This window comes from Pelobates fuscus, chromosome 1, assembly GCF_036172605.1.
Source record: "Pelobates fuscus isolate aPelFus1 chromosome 1, aPelFus1.pri, whole genome shotgun sequence".
NCBI lineage: Eukaryota > Metazoa > Chordata > Amphibia > Anura > Pelobatidae > Pelobates > Pelobates fuscus.
The window spans coordinates 192,126,048-192,146,545 of NC_086317.1; the positions used below are offsets into that span (position 1 = coordinate 192,126,048).

The window sequence follows — 20,498 nt, forward strand, 5'->3', positions numbered from 1 at the left end:
CAGTGTGTATCATGGTCTCTGAGGACAGGTGTCAATCCATATCTGCCAAGTTACCCATGTAGGGGGAACAGTCTCTATTCTGCTCTGTGTCAGTGTGTATCAGGGATCATTAGGATAGGTGTCAATCCATATCTTCCAAGTGACCCTATGTAGGGGCAACAGTCTCTATTCTGCTCTGTGTCAGTGTGTATCAGGGATCATTAGGATAGGTGTCAATCCATATCTGCCAAGTGACCCTATGTAGGGGGAACAGTCTCTATTCTGCTCTGTGTCAGTGTGTATATGGTCTTTGAGGACAGGTGTCAATCCATATCTGCCAAGTGACCCTGTGTAGGGTCAACAGTCTATTCTGCTCTGTGTCAGTGTGTATCAGGATTCATTAGGATAGGTGTCAATCCATATCTGCCAAGTGACCCTATGTAGGGGCAACAGTCTCTATTCTGCTCTGTGTCAGTGTGTATCAGGGATCATTAGGATAGGTGTCAATCCATATCTGCCAAGTGACCCTATGTAGGGGGAACAGTCTCTATTCTGCTCTGTGTCAGTGTGTATCATGGTCTCTGAGGACAGGTGTCAATCCATATCTGCCAAGTGACCCTATGTAGGGGGAACAGTCTCTATTCTGCTCTGTGTCAGTGTGTATCAGGGATCATTAGGATAGGTGTCAATCCATATTTGCCAAGTGACCCATGTAGGGGGAACAGTCTCTATTCTGCGCTTTGTCAGTGTGTATCATGGTCTCCGAGGACAGGTGTCAATCCATATCTGCCAAGTGACCCTATGTAGGGGCAACAGTCTCTATTCTGCTCTGTGTCAGTGTGTATCAGGGATCATTAGGATAGGTGTCAATCCATATCTTCCAAGTGACCCTATGTAGGGGGAACAGTCTCTATTTTGCTCTGTGTCAGTGTGTATCATGGTCTCTGAGGACAGGTGCCAATCCATATCTGCCAAGTGACCCTATGTAGGGTCAACAGTCTCTATTCTGCTCTGTGTCAGTGTTTATCAGGGATCATTAGGATAGGCGTCAATCCATATCTGCCAAGTGGCCCTATGTAGGGGGAACAGTCTCTATTCTGCTCTGTGTCAGTGTGTATCATGGTCTCTGAGGACAGGTGTCAATCCATATCTGCCAAGTTACCCATGTAGGGGGAACAGTCTCTATTCTGCTCTGTGTCAGTGTGTATCAGGGATCATTAGGATAGGTGTCAATCCATATCTGCCAAGTGACCCATGTAGGGGGAACCGTCTCTATTCTGCTCTGTGTCAGTGTGTATCATGGTCTCTGAGGACAGGTGTCAATCAATATCTGCCAAGTGACCCTATGTAGGGGCAACAGTCTCTATTCTGCTCTGTGTCAGTGTGTATCAGTGATCATTAGGACAGGTGTCAATCCATGTCTGCCAAGTGACCCTATGTAGGGGGAACAGTCTCTATTCTGCTCAAGTCAGTGTGTATCATGGTCTCTGAGGACAGGTGTCAATCCATATCTGCCAAGTGACCCTATGTAGGGTCAACAGTCTCAATTCTGCTCTGTGTCAGTGTGTATCAGGGATCATTAGGATAGGCGTCAATCCATATCTGCCAAGTGACCCTATGTAGGGGGAACAGTCTCTATTCTGCTCTGTGTCAGTGTGTATCATGGTCTCTGAGGACAGGTGTCAATCCATATCTGCCAAGTTACCCATGTAGGGGGAACAGTCTCTATTCTGCTCTGTGTCAGTGTGTATCAGGGATCATTAGGATAGGTGTCAATCCATATCTGCCAAGTGACCCATGTAGGGGGAACCGTCTCTATTCTGCTCTGTGTCAGTGTGTATCATGGTCTCTGAGGACAGGTGTCAATCCATATCTGCCAAGTGACCCTATGTAGGGGCAACAGTCTCTATTCTGCTCTGTGTCAGTGTGTATCAGGGATCATTAGGACAGGTGTCAATCCATGTCTGACAAGTGACCCTATGTAGGGGGAACAGTCTTTATTCTGCTCTGTGTCAGTGTGTATCATGGTCTCTGAGGACAGGTGTCAATCCATATCTGCCAAGTGACCCTATGTAGGGTCAACAGTCTATTCTGCTCTGTGTCAGTGTGTATCAGGATTCATTAGGATAGGTGTCAATCCATATCTGCCAAGTGACCCTATGTAGGGGCAACAGTCTCTATTCTGCTCTGTGTCAGTGTGTATCAGGGATCATTAGGACAGGTGTCAATCCATGTCTGACAAGTGACCCTATGTAGGGGGAACAGTCTCTATTCTGCTCTGTGTCAGTGTGTATCAGGGATCATTAGGATAGGTGTCAATCCATATAGGGGCAACAGTCTCTATTCTGCTCTGTGTCAGTGTGTATCATGGTCTCTGAGGACAGGTGTTGTGATGTAATTCCAGTAAAATACAAGTTTAGCAGGCTAAGATTGCCACAAGGCATATGTATGTATATGTGTTTGTAGTATCAGTTAGTTAATAACACGTAGCTAAGATACTGTCATCACTGTACTGACCAGGTGCAGGAATGTAAGAACTGGAATTACGCGTCCCTCTCCTTTGTATCAGATGAGCCACGTGGTTAGACCGGATGGATGAGTTTAGACTCTATTTATTAAATAGGTTAAGGGTATGTGTGGGTGTAGTTAATTGTGGGAGGAGCTACAGTGCTATATAAGGAATGTACTCTATGTATTCAGTACTCAGACTTTGCTGTATTTTGGTGACGCTAGTCCCTCTGAGTCCCGATCGGTGATCCAATAAAGAATCTCTTCCTTCCTGAAGAAACCTGTGTCCATCTCTCTGTGCTTGGCTTCCGTCAGTTTCTCCGGTATCATTTGGTGCATTGGCCGGGAAGCTCATCGTTCAACGGTAGCTGAGAGGCAGAGGCGTGAGACGGTCTATCTTTGCCCACGTTCTCTACGGCTGCACCCCTGAACTTCTGCGTGGACCTCCCTTCGTCTCGGCGCCACTGGTCTGTTGTCCAGGAGATCATCGGCCTCTACGTGAGAAGTGCTGGGGTGTCCCCGTCGATGAGTGTGAACTCAGGTTCAGGAACGAGGAGGTAAGATAACTGCTGTTTTAGACGGCAGGACCCGCTAGGGGTATACCGATTGTGCGGTAGGCCCAAAGGGTTTTTTGAATCTGTATCTGCCCCCTCTGTCGGAGGGAAGGAGCGAAGGCGCACCGCTCGATCGAACGCTCTTTAGTCAGACCGTTTGATTTGGTTAGTCAGGCGGGGTCCTGGTGTAAGATAGCCCTAGCCGGACACCGGTGTCTTGTCTAGACTAGCGTTCTAGGGTGTATATTACGTTCGCTAGGTCGGAGGGACCGGGAGACTAAGCGGCGCCTGTGTAAATTCGGTTCGCTAGTTCTCATCCTATCTGGGCTAAGTGGGAAGGCGTGTAAATTTGGAACCCACTAGACTTTTGATAGTACGACTAAGAGGCGCCTGTGTAAATTCGGATCTCTAGCTCGTTGTATAGTGCGACTAAGAGGCGCCTGTGTAAATTCGGTTCTCTAGCTCGCTATGTATATGTGGTGATTGGGCAGTGTGGCTAACCAAAACGGGTGTATATAGTTTTAGGTAGTCCATTCAAGGTACTGGCCAATAGTTTAGTTGGGAATTGTAAATGTGTTAACGATTGTTTTAGTAAAGTGTATATCTTGTTAGATAGCGCGAGCTCAGCCGTCTAGCGAGAGTGTTAATAGTGTGTTGCTGTATTATAGTGCACGGTACCATAACCCTGTATATTTACTGACATTATATAATAAGTACTAATCATTGTCGTCCATTGCATGTTTAACACCATAACCACTAATAATTGTATTGTGACCTTAACTTGTGCTTTGACCTATGCTAACCGTACTGTAACCGCTATTTGTAAAAGACGATGTTACTGGGGTGTGTTATAGACGGGTAATTCGTATATAGAGAATTATAGCGTGGGTGGCTGTGTAGTTACGCCAAAGGGCATAATATTGATTATATAGTGACTGGTGTAACAGCTGTGTGTGTACGGGAATTCCCTGAGTGTTTATTGTTATTGTGTACGTTTCACTTGGTAACCGTACCACGTGGTGCTGTTGCCAGAGGAAACGGGTGTGACTGTTGAATAGTACGCGTGTATAGTAATCGTTGTCGACGACGTTCCACTGTTAAATATGGGTGCGTCGCAGTCAACGATTCCGGATCCCTTAGGATGTATGGTTAAGAATTTTAAAAAGGGATTCAAAGTTTGTGATTTTGGGGTAAAGATGTCTCCTGTACGTTTGGTCACTTTGTGTACTAGGGAGTGGCCTACTTTGGTTGCGGCATGGCCGCCACGTGGCAGTTTGGATCCAACTCTGGTACAGCGCTTACACGTGGCTGTATCGGGTAGGCCTGAACTTTACGGCCAGTTTCCTTATATTGACTGTTGGAGACAGGCCGTAAATGACTCGCCAAAATGGCTCCAGACATGCCACGAGGAGCAGTGTCGCCTCATGGTAGCTAGGACTTGCTCGTCCACTAGGACTGGTGTTAGGCCCATTTTGGACACGCCCCCTGAGTCCGAGATCCCTTTGCCGCCCCCTTACTTTCCGGTAAGAGGAAGTGACGCAAATACAGGAAGTCCTGTAACCCTTCCCTCATTACCCTCATCCACTTCCGCTTCCTCCTCCAGTGCAGGATCCACCCCCCCTCGTACTAAATCCCCCCTTCCGGAACCAGATAGACCAACCTCCATTAGAAACGAATATCCTGATTTGGCGCCACTTCAGACTTCCGGTCAAGCTTCATCTAGCTCGGCCCGAAGTGTTCTATTTACGACCTTTTCCCAAAACCGACCTCCCACATCCCCATACCCTATCTCTCCCCGACCGGAACCCATGACTGACGCCTCTCTACGTAGCCCCATCCAAACCCGACAGTTGACTGGTGCCCAACAATTAAAGCACTATCAGATGCCTCTTCGTCTGAATCCCGGGTCAGCTTATATCGATGCCGCAGGTCAAATGGCACACGCTGACCCAGTCTTCGTATATGTCCCATTTACCACAACCGATCTTTTAAACTGGAAGACCCATAATTCCTCGTATACTGAGAAACCACAAGCTATGACTGATCTGTTCACCTCAATAGTACAGACGCATAATCCGACATGGGCTGATTGCCAGCAGTTACTAATGACTTTATTTAACAATGAGGAAAGGACAAGAATAAATCAAGCAGCCATTAAAGCATTAGAGGATAGAGCCCGTGCTTTGAACCAAGCCAATCCAGCAGCATGGGCCGCGACACACTATCCCAACACCGATCCCGATTGGAACGTAAATGGTGCTGATATGGTTCAACTCAGAGCCTATAGAGACGCTATAATTGCTGGCATGAAAGCCGGAGGAAAGAAAGCCATTAACATGTCGAAGACAGTTGAGGTGATCCAGAAAAGCGATGAAGCGCCCAGTGTCTTTTATGACCGATTATTGGAGGCATACCGCTTGTATATCCCCTTTAATCCGGAAGACGCAGACAATTCCCGAATGGTTAACTCCGCCTTTGTCAGCCAAGCATACGGAGATATTAAGCGCAAGCTACAAAAGTTAGAAGGGTTTGCAGGTATGTCCATCACCCAACTAATGGAGGTAGCAAATAAGGTCTATATGAACAGGGATACAGAAAGTAAGAAAGAGGAAGAGCGCAAGATGCGTAAAAAGGCTGATATGCTAGCGGTAGCGATCGCAGGCGTAGATAAACGGGGCCCAGATAGAGGCAATAATAGATGGAGTAGGGAGCCTTTGAGTAGGGATCAATGCGCGTATTGCAAGGAAGAAGGGCATTGGAGGAACGAATGTCCGCAAAGAGAGCAGTACGAGAGAGACCAACCCAGGGCAGGCTACGGAAACTTTAGAGGTAGAGCGAGAGGTAGAGGAGGCCCCGGAGGGAGTAATGGTTATAGAGGGAGTAATGGGAACAGAGGAAGTGTTAGGGAAGACAGGTATATTCCAGCAGCGCAAAGGTCCCGCGATAGAGAAGGTAGGGACTTTGTAGGATTGGCTGACACTGTCATGGAGGACTATTGATACCGACCGGGCTCCATCCCCCTTGGTCGAGCGGAGCCTATGGTCGATGTATCAATAGGGGGGAAAAGGAGTGCGTTCATGATCGACACTGGTGCTGAACATTCAGTGGTGACTAATCTAGTTGCTCCTCCATCTGGAAGGACTATTACTGTGATAGGAGCAACTGGAAGAAGTGCTGAAAAACCGGTTCTTAAAAGTCGACTCTGTACATTGGGAGGCCACGTAGTAAAACACCAATTCCTTTATATGCCTGAATGTCCAGTCCAATTGCTGGGACGTGATATGCTATCAAAATTACAAGCGCAGATTACGTTCCTACCAAATGGAACAACATCCTTAAAGTTTAATGGACCTTCAGGTATTATGACTTTATCCGTACCAAAGGAAGAAGAGTGGCGACTTTATACAGTGTTGACTAGCCAAAACCCTAGGAGTGATGAGACATTGTTTAACATACCAGGAGTTTGGGCAGAGAACAACCCACCAGGACTGGCCCGCAATATTCCACCAATAAAAATTGAACTGAAACATGGGGTTTATCCAGTGAGCCTAAGACAATATCACATTCCGCAGAAGGCTAAGAAGAACATCCAATCCTATCTGGATAAGTTCATACGGTATGGTATCCTAAAATTCTGTACTTCCCCCTGGAACACCCCATTGCTGCCTGTTCAAAAGCCCGGTACAGATGAGTATCGACCTGTACAGGACTTAAGAGCAGTCAATGATGCGGTTGTTAGCATACATCCAGTTGTACCCAATCCATATAACCTGCTTGCTTTAATTCCGGGCGGGGCTACTTACTTCACAGTCTTAGATCTCAAAGATGCCTTCTTTTGCCTCCGAATTGCCGCAGAAAGCCAATGTATTTTCGCTTTCCAGTGGGAGAACGCTGTAACGGGCTCAAAACGCCAAATGACTTGGACAAGACTGCCCCAAGGGTTTAAAAATTCACCTACCCTATTTGGTTCAGCCCTAAGTCAAGATCTATTGGATTTCGAGTCCATCCCAGGAGAGTGTGTATTGTTACAATATGTAGATGACTTGTTGATAGCAGCAGTTACAAAAGAAATCTGTCAGCAAGCAACGCACGATCTACTACACATTCTCTGGAAGGCAGGATACAAGGTGTCTAGAAAGAAGGCTCAGTTGTGTTTGCCAACTGTCAAGTATCTAGGATTCCATATCTCTGAAGGTCAAAGAATTATGGGGCCAGAGAGAAAAGAAGCTGTCTGCCAAATACCAATACCCAAGAATAGAAGACAAGTGCGAGAATTCTTGGGGGCAGCAGGCTTCTGTAGGATATGGATTCCCAGCTATGCGATACTAGCAAAACCTCTGTACGCAGCTATCAAAGGTACAGAGCACGACCCCTTCTTATGGACCCAAGAACAGCAAACGGCATTTGAAGATGTGAAGAAGGCTTTGATGAGTGCCCCAGCATTAGGTCTACCTGATCACACACGACCATTCTACTTATATGTACACGAGCAAAGAAGAATGGCTGTGGGAGTATTGACACAGTACTTGGGATCATGGCAAAGACCTGTTGCCTACATGTCTAAGCAACTGGATGCAGTGGCCAGCGGACTTCCACCTTGTCTAAGAGCCGTAGCTGCAGCCGCCCTGCTAGTAGCTGAAGCCGATAAACTCACTCTGGGTCAAGAACTTTATGTACGAGTCCCACATGCAGTACAGACGTTGTTGGATTACAAAGGAAATCATTGGTTTAGTAATAGCCGTATGACCAAGTATCAAGCAATGTTGTGTGAAAACCCAAGAGTGCATTTAGAGACTGTAAACACCTTAAATCCAGCTACCCTTTTGCCACAACCTACTGAAAGTCAACATGATTGTTTGGAAGTAATGGATGAAGTATTCTCAAGTAGACCAGATCTTCGTGATTTTCCCATCCAGAACCCCGATGTTCAATATTACACCGACGGCAGTAGTTATGTGAAAGAAGGGATCCGCTATGCAGGATATGCAGTGACAACAATAGACAAGGTGATAGAAGCTCGGCCACTGGCGAAAGGAACATCAGCACAAAAGGCAGAATTAATAGCACTAACACGAGCGTTACAATTGGCTGAAGGTTTAAGAGTAAATATCTATACGGACTCTAAGTATGCGTTTTTAACCACTCATGCCCACGGAGCTTTGTATAAAGAAAGAGGACTACTGAATTCAGAAGGCAAAGAAATCAAGTACGCAGCCGAAATCCTACAACTATTGGAAGCAGTGTGGGAGCCGAAAGAAGTCGGTATCATACATTGTCGAGCGCATCTGAGAGGAGATGGTGATGTAACCAAAGGAAATCGGATGGCAGATAGTGCAGCTAAGCGTGCTGCTGAATCAGGAAGACAGGAGTATGTGGGGCATATAGCTGCTCTTATACCAACTCCACTGTCCCAATGGACTCCAGTTTATACAGCTCAAGAAGAGGAGTGGTTAAAGACTGAACCGGGAAAGTATTTGGAGAACAAGTGGTATCAGCTAGAAGATGGAAGAATAGTCATACCAGCATCACTAGCGGTAGAAATTGTCCAAAATTATCACAACGGGACACATTCTGGGAGAGACAGTACTGAAGAATCTCTCAGGAAACATTTCTACATACCAAGATTGTCCAACTTGACTCAGGCCATTGTACGCAGATGTGTAACGTGTGCTAAGAATAATGCAAGACAAGGACCAGTAAAGCCACCAGGAGTCCAGTTTATGGGGGGACTCCCCATGTCCGATCTACAAATAGACTTTACAGTAATGCCTAAATCGGGTGGACATCGTTACCTGTTGGTAATTGTGTGCACCTATTCAGGCTGGGTAGAAGCATGTCCTACTCGTACAGAGAAAGCAGGAGAAGTTGTAAGATTCCTGCTACGAGAAATAATACCCCGATATGGACTACCCTGTTCTATAGGATCGGACAATGGTCCAGCTTTTGTTCATCAGTGCCTACAACAACTGACTCATATGCTTGGTATAAAGTGGAGGCTTCATACTGCATATAGACCCCAGAGTTCTGGTAAGGTAGAGAGAATGAATAGAACTATAAAGAACCAGTTGGCTAAAATGTGTCAGGAAACCCAACTTAAGTGGAACGTTCTCTTACCCATAGCTTTATTGCGAATCCGCAGTACCCCTACCAGAAGGATGGGCCTCTCTCCTTTTGAAATCATGTATGGGCGACCACCTCCCGTACTTGGTAACTTAAGGGGGGACTTGAGTCAGTTGGGAGAAGGAATTACCCGGCAGCAGGTTGTAGAGTTGGGTAAGACTATGGAGGAGGTACAGAAATGGGTACAAGATAGATTACCTGTGAATATTTATCCCCCTGTTCATAGTTATCATCCAGGAGACCAAGTGTGGATTAAAGAGTGGAATAATGTACCGTTAGGGCCCAAGTGGAGAGGTCCTTATGTTGTTCTTTTGTCTACCCCTACAGCGATAAAAGTAGCCGAAGTAACTCCGTGGATACATCACTCCAGGGTTAAACCAGCAGCAGTCGATTCTTGGCAAATTACAGCAGATCCAGAGAATCCCTGCAAGATCCGGTTGAAACGCACTACTCAGTCGGAGTAACGAGGAATTATTGTGGATTACAAATTTTATTGTTACAGGTGTGAGTGAGAAGGCCATAATAAAGCCTGTCCGCTTACCAACACATAGTGTATAAGCCAGGAAAGTCTCGAAGGGACACCTGTGAAGATGAGCAGAACTCCATTCCCTGCAGCCCTCACATCCTGGAAGCTGAGGTTCCATCGCACGGACGAAGACTGAGGATGACGGCGAAAGATGTGCTTTTGATTGTGTTTATTTATATGTGTTTTTATATTCAGGAAGGTAGAGGTACCGACACTCCTAGCTGTGAGGTATGCATTAAGACTACGAGAACAGGTAACCATATTTCCCAAACCCTAATTTGGCATTCACAATACGAATGTAAAGGAGAGGTATCAAGATGTAGATACCTAAATATAGACTATAGTGTGTGCCATTTAGGAGTAGGAGAACCTAAGTGCTTCAGTCCAGAGTATCAACCTCATACAATTTGGTTGACTCTCAGGAATGGAGATCCTCAGGGGACCCTAATTAATAAGACGGTGTTAGAATCCGTACATTCTTCGGGTGTTCTGCTATTTGATGCATGTAAGGCGATATCAAGTGGTAGAAAACCGTGGAATGTATGTGGGGATCTTAGATGGGAGAGGACGTATGGGTCTAATGATAAATATATTTGTCCCAGTAGTAAAAATAAATATGTGAGTCCTAGATGCCCAAATAAAGACTATAACTTTTGTCCATATTGGTCTTGTGTGGGGTGGGCGACTTGGGGACAGACAGTAGATAAAGACATGATAGTGACTAAGTTGCCTACCAATCCATACTGTAAGTCTATGGAATGCAATCCAGTCCATATTCTTATAAATAACCCCGACAAGTTCTTAGATAAGTATGGAAATTTATTTGGGTTTCAAATATACGGGACGGGTTTAGATCCTGGGACATTATTGTTTATAGGAATAGAGACTGATACGGTATCCTCCCAGACTCATCAAGTATATCATTCCTTTTATGAAGAGATGAGTATAGATAATAAGATCCCCCATAACGCTAAAAACCTGTTCATTGACCTAGCTGAAAGTATTGCCGGTAGTCTTAATGTTACCAACTGCTATGTGTGTGGAGGTACTAACATGGGAGACCAATGGCCTTGGGAAGCAAAGGAGGTAATGTCCGGTTCTGAGGCAGTTGACCAACTAATATCTACACAAGCCGATTATCATTTGAGTGTTAGAGGTAAATCTGAGTGGAGATTAAAGACCTCCATCATAGGTTATGTTTGCATAGCAAGGAAAGGAATAATGTATAATACTTCTGTAGGAGAATTAACTTGTCTAGGGCAAAAAGCTTATGATGATGATACAAAGAATACAACTTGGTGGTCGGCTTCAAATGTCTCAGAACCATCTAACCCGTTTGCTAGATATGCCAATTTAAAGGATGTGTGGTTTGATCTATCCATCACATCTACCTGGAGAGCCCCAGCAAATTTGTACTGGATCTGTGGTAAGAAAGCCTATTCGGAGTTGCCACAGGACTGGGAAGGGGCATGTGTGTTGGGTATGCTCAAACCATCCTTCTTCTTGTTACCGATTGAAACAGGTGAGACTTTAGGTGTTAAAGTGTATGATGTGAATCATAGGAAGAAAAGGGGACCCATAGAGATAGGCGCCTGGGAAGATGATGAATGGCCTCCCCAGCGTATCATAGATTATTATGGGCCAGCCACGTGGGCTGAGGATGGTACCTTTGGTTATAGAACCCCAATTTATATGCTCAACCGTATTATAAGATTACAGGCGGTGGTTGAGATTATCACAAATGAGACATCACAAGCGCTCAATCTTCTAGCGAAGCATAACACCAGGATGAGGACAGCAGTCTACCAAAATAGATTAGCCTTGGATTACCTTTTGGCAGTAGAGGGAGGTGTATGTGGGAAGTTTAACCTAAGTAATTGCTGTCTTCAAATAGATGACGAAGGGCAAGCAATAGCTGAGCTTACTAGCCATATGGTTAAACTAGCGCATGTGCCTACTCAGGTATGGAAAGGGTACAATCCAAGTAGTTGGTTTGGTAGCTGGTATGAGTGGTTTGGAGGGCTTAAGGCAGTGGTAGGTGGAGTCCTACTGATTTTACTGTTGTGTCTACTCCTACCGTGTCTTATACCCTTAGTAGTTAGGTCTGTGCAAAGCCTGATAGGAAGTATAGCAGAGAGGAAGGCTGCTGCACAGATAATGGCGATATATAAGTATAAGGCTCTAGATCAAGGAGAACCAATGCAGGAAGATGAGTGTTAAAAGATTCACATCATAAGATAAGTCTGGTCTGGTTCATGGTAACCTGAGGTATATGCAAACCAAGGTTAAGTGATGCCTCAAGTAATTGTGAAATATCAGAGGCATCAAAGGGGGGAATGTGATGTAATTCCAGTAAAATACAAGTTTAGCAGGCTAAGATTGCCACAAGGCATATGTATGTATATGTGTTTGTAGTATCAGTTAGTTAATAACACGTAGCTAAGATACTGTCATCACTGTACTGACCAGGTGCAGGAATGTAAGAACTGGAATTACGCGTCCCTCTCCTTTGTATCAGATGAGCCACGTGGTTAGACCGGATGGATGAGTTTAGACTCTATTTATTAAATAGGTTAAGGGTATGTGTGGGTGTAGTTAATTGTGGGAGGAGCTACAGTGCTATATAAGGAATGTACTCTATGTATTCAGTACTCAGACTTTGCTGTATTTTGGTGACGCTAGTCCCTCTGAGTCCCGATCGGTGATCCAATAAAGAATCTCTTCCTTCCTGAAGAAACCTGTGTCCATCTCTCTGTGCTTGGCTTCCGTCAGTTTCTCCGGTATCAGTGTCAATCCATATCTGCCAAGTGACCCTATGTAGGGGGATCAATCTCTATTCTGCTCTGTGTCAGTGTGTATCAGGGATCATTAGGATAGGTGTCAATCCATATCTGCCAAGTGACCCATGTAGGGGGAACCGTCTCTATTCTGCTCTGTGTCAGTGTGTACCAGCGATCATTAGGATAGGTGTCAATCCATATCTGCCAAGTGACCCTATGTAGGAGGAACAGTCCCTATTCTGCTCTGTGTCAGTGTGTATCAGGGTCTCTGAGGACAGGTGTCAATCCATATGTCAAGGTGTCAATATGTCATATGTCAGGTGTCAATCCATATTCATTGTGATTTAGGAATGTTAGGTGATTTCTGCCCTTTATGGATTAAACCCAGACTCTGCATCAACTGTGTAATTTTCCATGGGAGTTTTGCCATGGATCCCCCTCCGGCATGCCACAGTCCAGGTGTTAGTCCCCTTGAAACAACTTTTCCATCACTTTTGTTGCCAGAAAGAGTCCCTGTGTGTTTTTATTTTTTAATATTATTATTTTTAACATTTTTTTTTATTATTATTTTTTTTTTCGTCCCCCCTCCCTGCTTGATACATGGCAGGGAGGGGGGCTCTCACTCCCTGGTGGTCCAGTGGCATTGGCAGTTCAGTGGTGGGGGGGGGGGGAGAGAGCTGTCAGAGAGCACTTACCTCTCCTGCAGCTCCTGTCAGCTCCCTTCTCCTCCGCGCCGGTCCGTGCAGCTCCTCTGTCAGCTCACACGGTAAGTCTCGCGAGAGCCGCACTATGACCCCGCGGCTCTCGCAAGATTTACACTGGGAGCTGACAGAGGTGCTGAACGGACCGGCGCGGAGGAGAAGGGAGCTGCAGGAGAGGTAAGCGCTCGCTGCCAGCCCCCAGTCTGTATTATGGCAATGTAAATTGCCATAATACAGACATTGACTCGAGTATAAGCCGAGTTGGGGTTTTTCAGCACAAATAATGTGCTGAAAAACTCGGCTTATACTCGAGTATATACGGTATATATATAGTTAGCATTGAATCTACCTAGGGACAAAGACACTAAAATATTAGGAATACATGTGTAGTGGGACCTCGGTTTACAAACACCTCGGTTAACATAATTTCCGGTTTACAAATGAATATCCATTGAAAATAATGCCTCAGTTTACAACATTTTTTCACAGAACAAAGCAGGTTTCCCCAGGATGCATTGCGCCTGGGAGGTTTATAGCACTGTTCCCTGAATGCTGGAACCTGTGGGTAGCACGTGGTGGTGTTGGAGCAGCTTTTGCATCGAGTTTTGGAGCCATTCTGGAAATTGTTTGCAGTTGTTTTGGCACTTTTTGGTGCATTTCTCAAGCTGTGGAAAGGTAGGGAGCTGAGCTTTGTCATATGCATGCCTTTTATTGTGTGTTCTGCATTATGGGCTGGTTTCCATGCCAGCTCATTTTGACTTTTTTCTGACCTCCAGAATGGATTAATTGGTTTTCAATGCATTCCTATTGGAAACCGTGTTTTGGTTTACAATTTTTTTGCAATAAGAAACATCCCGAAGAACGCATTAAATTAGTAAAGCAAGGTCCCACTGTATGTACAAACAAGCAAACTGAAGTTGTGTCCATAAGGGGTTAATAAATGCATCAAACTCAATTTATCTGCTATTGTTTTTGAGGGGGCAGCGGGTGCCTTCAGGGGCGCCTCCTGTGCTTTTAGGCACTTAACATGTAAATTTGGCACTGGTTATCAGTAATAGAGTTCATTTTAGTTATCTCTCTTAGTGTTGTGCATTTCTGGCAGTGTGTATTCTCACATGTGATGTAGGTATTTAGACTGGTGTTTAGTTAGGTTTACATTTAGTTAGGTTTACATGGAACATTTTATTGTCCTCGGTAGCAGTATTTTTAACCATGTTTTTCAGCCTCCTGTCCTGCATACTAATAGGTCACAATTTAGAGGTTCTAGGTAAGCCAATATATTCTGTGGTTTCCCATGTATTCTATAAATAGTGCACTATATGTTAATAGTATGTATTTGACCTATATCAACTCTTTTTCAGGGAGAATACCTCCACATTCTTTGTGGGGTTTATTTGTACAAGAGTAAATTGTTTGCAAAACATTTCCATTTTCACTAATCTGCTATTTTGGCCTGCATTTTTCATTATACTTTTCTATTTACTGATTTTTTTTTAGTAAATAAACTCGTGTGAATATTTTAAGAAAAACCATCACAGTGCATTTAATAAATTAGATTTTCAATAAATACCAAGCAGGATGCTCATCCTGATAATTCACAATTATTATCACTGAATTATTCATTAAAATTATTTGTGTGAAACTCAAGAACTGGATGTCCTCTTGGTAGTGTCTCTCAAGTTAATACTAAAACACAAACTATTGTTTAAAGTCATTACATACAATGGTGTTTAATGCTTGAGCAATACTTTTATTTATTATGCAATTAAAATGTGGTCGCATAACATTATGTTTCTACATAGCTAAGAACTCAAGACGAATATAATTTTTAAAGGTAACAAAGATAATATTTTGCTGTGGTAGTTAGCAGAAGTGTGCATAGAATGTGAAAATAATAGAAAATTGCAATTGCTGAAAATTCTTTGAAGATGTTATTTTTATTTTGCATCATTGGGATCCTTGCACCAGCCAAAGTCTGCATTAGTGATTGTTCCCACAATAGTTCTATCCACTTCACAGCTCAGACCGCTCTCACAAGGGCAATAATAATAAACTCCATATAAGTGCTAAAGAAATACAGAAAGTAGGTTAAATATACATTTTAAATGTTAATATCTTGGCAATGAATAGTACTCTATAAGTAAATTACATTTAATTCGATCCCTCCTATAAGTAATTTCTATAAAAGCCTGTACAGCTGTTTACTGAACCTCAGAGGTGACATTCTCAGAGGTTTTATTCTAAATAGACTGAAAGAAAATAATGAACAAGTAATAATATGCAATGCAAAATATAGTGACACCAGATCCCTAGAGGTAAAAGTAAGTATCAATGAAAAAAAAAGAAAACATATGTACACCAACATAAGATAAAAACTTAAAAATAATCAGTCTTTTTGTGACGAAAGCACCTTCGTCACTGGGATTTGGAGAGGGATGTATTGCCATTTAAAAGCTTTATTTGGGCATATGGGATTTTAAAACACTTTTTCTGACCCTTTAAATCCATGGAAAAATGTGCCTCTTCCCTTCCCCATTTTTCCTTTCCTATTGTTTTTCCAGCAGGGCGTTGAACCAGGGACACTGCCAGACCAGATTAAACTGTCTGCTTTGTCCCTCCTCAATCTCCCATCAGCCCTTGCTATTTTCTGACCCCACCCTTATTTGTACTATAGTACACTTATAACATTGGACATATTGAGCACTCAGATCCAAGCTATCTGGGGAAATGTTGGACATATAGGTTAAACATTGTATTATAAGAGTTATGTATTTTTATGTTGTTTTTGTAACACTTTCTGACTTAGAGATATTTCCTGTACCTGGAGATAATTAAGTTACCACAGCCACTTAAACCAATTATCTCCAGGATAGAGTTGGAGATAGACTGGCCACACAACCTAAATCTGTGGAGCTGTTTTGGGCATGAAAGCCATGCTTGCGGTCAGTCAAATGTGACTTCCATAAAACTTTTGAACCCCTGCTGTGATCTGGGTGATTTTTGGATATGTTGTTCACCCAGATCAGGGCTATCCAGAATGTATGAATAATAATGAATAATGGGGATATGTTGTTGTTTTAGGGTGTTTTTGGACTTTGGGTAAAAGTGGATATTTTCTGCCTGTGGTAATTGAGTAAGTCCATTGTGTTTGGTAATTGTATCACAGGCAGAGGGGAGGGTTTGTGGACATTAGCTGGGAGTGTCTAACTGTAAAATACTGTGTTGATTGGTTTGTGTCCTTTGTGTCCTGTGCTCCACAAGGTCCACGTCGGTGGCAACCTTGTGGGGAAAATGTGTATAAAATAAATGCCTTTGTGCTCATTAAACAGACCCGTTCTACCCTTCATGAAGTCTTGGCTCATGTTTGGGGGATTGGAGAACTACCTACACTCTGGGGATTTGTATAATCACTATACTCCACAGAGTAAGTTCTTGTAAGATCTTGTTCTTGTTCCTGCTTGTGACGAAACCAACCTCGCCACTGAGAACTGGAGAAGCCTGGTTGCCCGCCTGCTGCCTTTGGACTATGGCCCTGGGAGATTGGGCCCTTTACAAACAGTATTCGGCCCTAACAGAGTGCATGTCACTCATTCTGGCCCTTTAAATACAGTGGGGCCATTCGGTACTTGCCCTGTGTGAGCACATGGAGCCTATTCATATAATGAAAGACTATGGGAAAGACTTTGGCTCCATGGCAATTAAACTGTATTTGTGTGGTCTGCGTGCCATTCACCTAATAATGTGCACGCAGACCTGAGCTATCTGGGGATATGTTAAATGTCTGTGCTTAATGTATAAAAAGTGACTTTATGTATTTTAAAGAGTTTTATGTTGTTTTGCAACCATGTGGTTAATGGAGTCTGCCTCTAGTCCTGGATAATTAGATTTCTTCTCCAATTATCTCCAGGGCAGAAGGGAGGAAGCCAGGATGCATTGTGGGGATGTTTTACTTTTACTGTTTGAGCCAGGGGGAATAAAATATACTTTTACTAACTTTTGAACCCCTGGTCTGATTCATGCCATTTTTTAATATGTTGTTCCCCTGAATGGATTGATTGTGGATATGTATTTTTATGTGAATGTGATGTATGGTTTTAAAGTTATGAAAGTTGTGTAAAAGTATATTTTGAACTGTACACATAATGGGATTATGTGTCACACTAAGGGGAGGGGATGTGTGGGAGGTAACATCTATGTTATTGGTTATTTTATGCCTCCCCCTGGGTGTGGCCTGTATGTGTACTCATGTAATAAAAACCAGGCTGGGTCCCCAGCACCTCAGACCACTGCTTGACCTTCAACACGGAGCCTTGTCTCGTTCTTGGGGGGGATTCACTGTATGCTGTTGGAGATTTGACTGCTAGGAGTGTAAGCTGATGTCTGCTTTTCCTATTCATCTGCTAGCAGCTATTTGTGAGGTTCCAGCTGGAGTGCTACCTTATTCACCTATATCCAGTTCGTGAGTTCTGATGTTCTGCAGTAGCTGTGCCTTTCTGAGAAAAGGGGATTATCGCCTAAACGGATTTTAACCCCTCATATGCTGAAACGGTCCGTTACACTGCTCTCTGGATTCTTAGAGAGGTCTGCCTACTGGAAACTGGATCCTGGTTTTGGGTCCAGAGTGGGTGAAAGACGGCGAGACCCCAGCCAAGCTGCGGAGGTTCGTGGGGTCTGCGGTGGTTATGGTGTCTAGTCGAGTGCTTGGAGCCCTCGGGAAGCACTAGGAGCATCCGTCAAACGGAGGTACCCAGTCGGGGGGGGGGGGGGGGGGGGGGAGACAGTCGATCCGTTACACTTTTTTTTTGTATATCAAAATAACCCGAGATCCAATCCTAAAATTAACAATTATTTAAGATTGTTTGTCTAGAGTAAATGACCATGTAACCTGGCATAAACAATCAGGTACAAACTATCCTCACATTTAAAAACACATTGTTTAAGCCTTCAACCATCGTTAGTTTCAATGATACATGTTGAAAGACGTTTATATGACTGCAGAATATAAAAAATGTGTCTGAGAGATTATATATATATATGTTTTCTATTTCTAGGAAAGTATTAGCAAAGGTTTGCTCAGCCAAACCCAAAAAAGTTTTACTCTGAAAAACTCAAATAACTAACTAAAAAAATAGTGTGCAGTTATAAGAAGAATTTTCATTTAAAGTGATATATTGTGATGCTGATTTGATATCAAGATGTATGAATGAAGCATATTAGAGAAATAATATATTAAAACCTAAAGATGTACATCAACTGCAGACTACTGTATCCCAAACAGTCTTTTATTGGTTGTAACCCAAAATGTAAATATTGTTTAGAATATACAGGGCTGCAGATTACACTTGTGCTTAAATAAAAGTATGACAAATAAAGATGAACAAGGTCAAAAGCCTAGAGAGAGCACATGAATAAATATTGCAGTTAGAGTATTTACTATTAAAAGATATAAATTTTACAAACATATTTGACAATTTTGCAAAACTGGTCATGCAAACTAAATGGCCATCAGTCCCCGTGACATATGGGCTTTATATTACATAGTTACATGGGTTGAAAAGAGACAGGTACAAGGATAGATAGGGGCTGCGCCACAGGGAGTAATGGAATATAGTCAATAACAGAAAGTCCAGTGGTATAAAAGAAAACCTTTAGGTTCACACCAGATGGTGTCTTTATGGTATATTCAACAAGAGATGTGGGTTCTTTAAGCTTGGGAATGGTATCTGTAATCAGTCTCTCTGATATTCAGTCATATGAAACGGAGAGAGGGAGAGAAAATACCTAATAGTGCAATATGTATCATATAAAGTGGTTATGGTGAGGTAATAATAATGCACTCACATTTGGTAGAGATATAGCCAGCTCTAGCATCTAGTGCTTGTAGTGGTACAATCCCCACTTTGGGATATATTGTAGGTATCCTCAGTTTTTTGGATTAACTGGAGCTCAAACGACAACAAAAGTAGGGGGGCAACAATAGTGCTCTCAATACGGTAAAAAGATATATATCAAATATACTAACACAACGTAGAGCAGGCAGACTGCTCGATGGTATCGGCTCTGGTGGTATGATCCCCACCTTGGATTTCTTTAGAGTGGAGATAAAAACAGCCAGGTAACATAAAAAATAAATATAACTTTAAAGGAAATTGGCACAAACCTAGATATATTTGTCCAAAAGAATTCCTTTATTGAAGTACAAAATAAAAAAATCCAATAACGCTTTTTGCCATTGTGGCTTTTTCAAATGGGGTGAGAAACATGTAACCTGGCTACATGAGGTTTAACCCCTTAATGACATGTGTGACATGTTATGATTCCCTTTTATTCCAGAAGTTTGGTCCTTAAGGGGTTAAATAGGGATATGGTGATTTAAAATTGGCGCCAAAAATCAGTCATGGACTGTTCTCCAATAAAATATAATCACTCTTTATAAGGTGCAAATCTGAAGATCATACATTTCATATGATACATAATTTGGTGGGGAGTGGAGGTATATAATTATATTGTATAAACAAAGTGTATAAAGTATAGCAACAGCTTCTAAAGCCAGAACACATGTGACCCGCGTCATTTGCGTGTCGCGGTATCGGCCATTAAGACTTCTGGGAGCTGTAGTTCTCAATATGATGCATGTGAGTTTCCCGACATCACAAGAATGCTGTCAGCACTTAATTAGTGTACAGTTTAGATGGGAGATGCTAGGATGAGGTGTAGGGGTAGTACTCAGATTGGCTCAATAATTGAAAATGATAAAAAATAACAAATAGCTACCGTGGCCATCTTAGTAAAGGAAAATATAGGGGAGATGGAAAAAATGGTGGCGGACATATATAAAGAAAGAGATAAGGTGGCCATATTGGAGGGGGAGTACCTAAACAGGTAGAAGGGGGATACAGTAATGCACACAATATAATCGAACCACAATCATAAAAATAAGCATAAAAGTAAGCAAAAGTGAAATATAAAAATCTACATAAAACAATATGAAACAGGATTATACACATAAATACATACATAAATAGAGCCCTTAAGGCAGGTGAATCAGACAAAAGTAACAAAACCACCTAAAATACCTGAGAGAAAGTTGTTATGGTAGGGATGCTCTAAATCACAATGCCATAAGAAAAACAACTGCGATCGGAATATCCCTAGGATAACATCAAGAAATTCCAGGGAGGTGCTGATATGATAAGAGTGTCAGATATTTAAATAATGACAAGAAATAATCTGGCCAAGAAAAGGAGAAATTATTACAAATAATAGCCCAAAAGGGTTTCATACTATAATTAAAATAGTCTAATTCATAAAGTGTATAATATACTAAGGA

The 20,498-nt window shown here is 42.9% G+C and overlaps 1 protein-coding gene across 1 annotated transcript in view; it reads right to left on the reverse strand.

Moving 5' to 3' along the window:
- Window positions 1-15,086: 15,086 nt before the first annotated feature.
- LOC134590822 (colipase-like) overlaps window positions 15,087-20,498 on the reverse strand; it is a 149,838-nt gene continuing 144,426 nt past the window's right edge. The window contains exon 3 of the mRNA XM_063444428.1: window positions 15,087-15,234. Coding sequence (XP_063300498.1) covers window positions 15,106-15,234 — 129 coding nt within the window. The 3' untranslated portion in view covers window positions 15,087-15,105. The remainder of the gene's footprint in view (window positions 15,235-20,498) is intronic.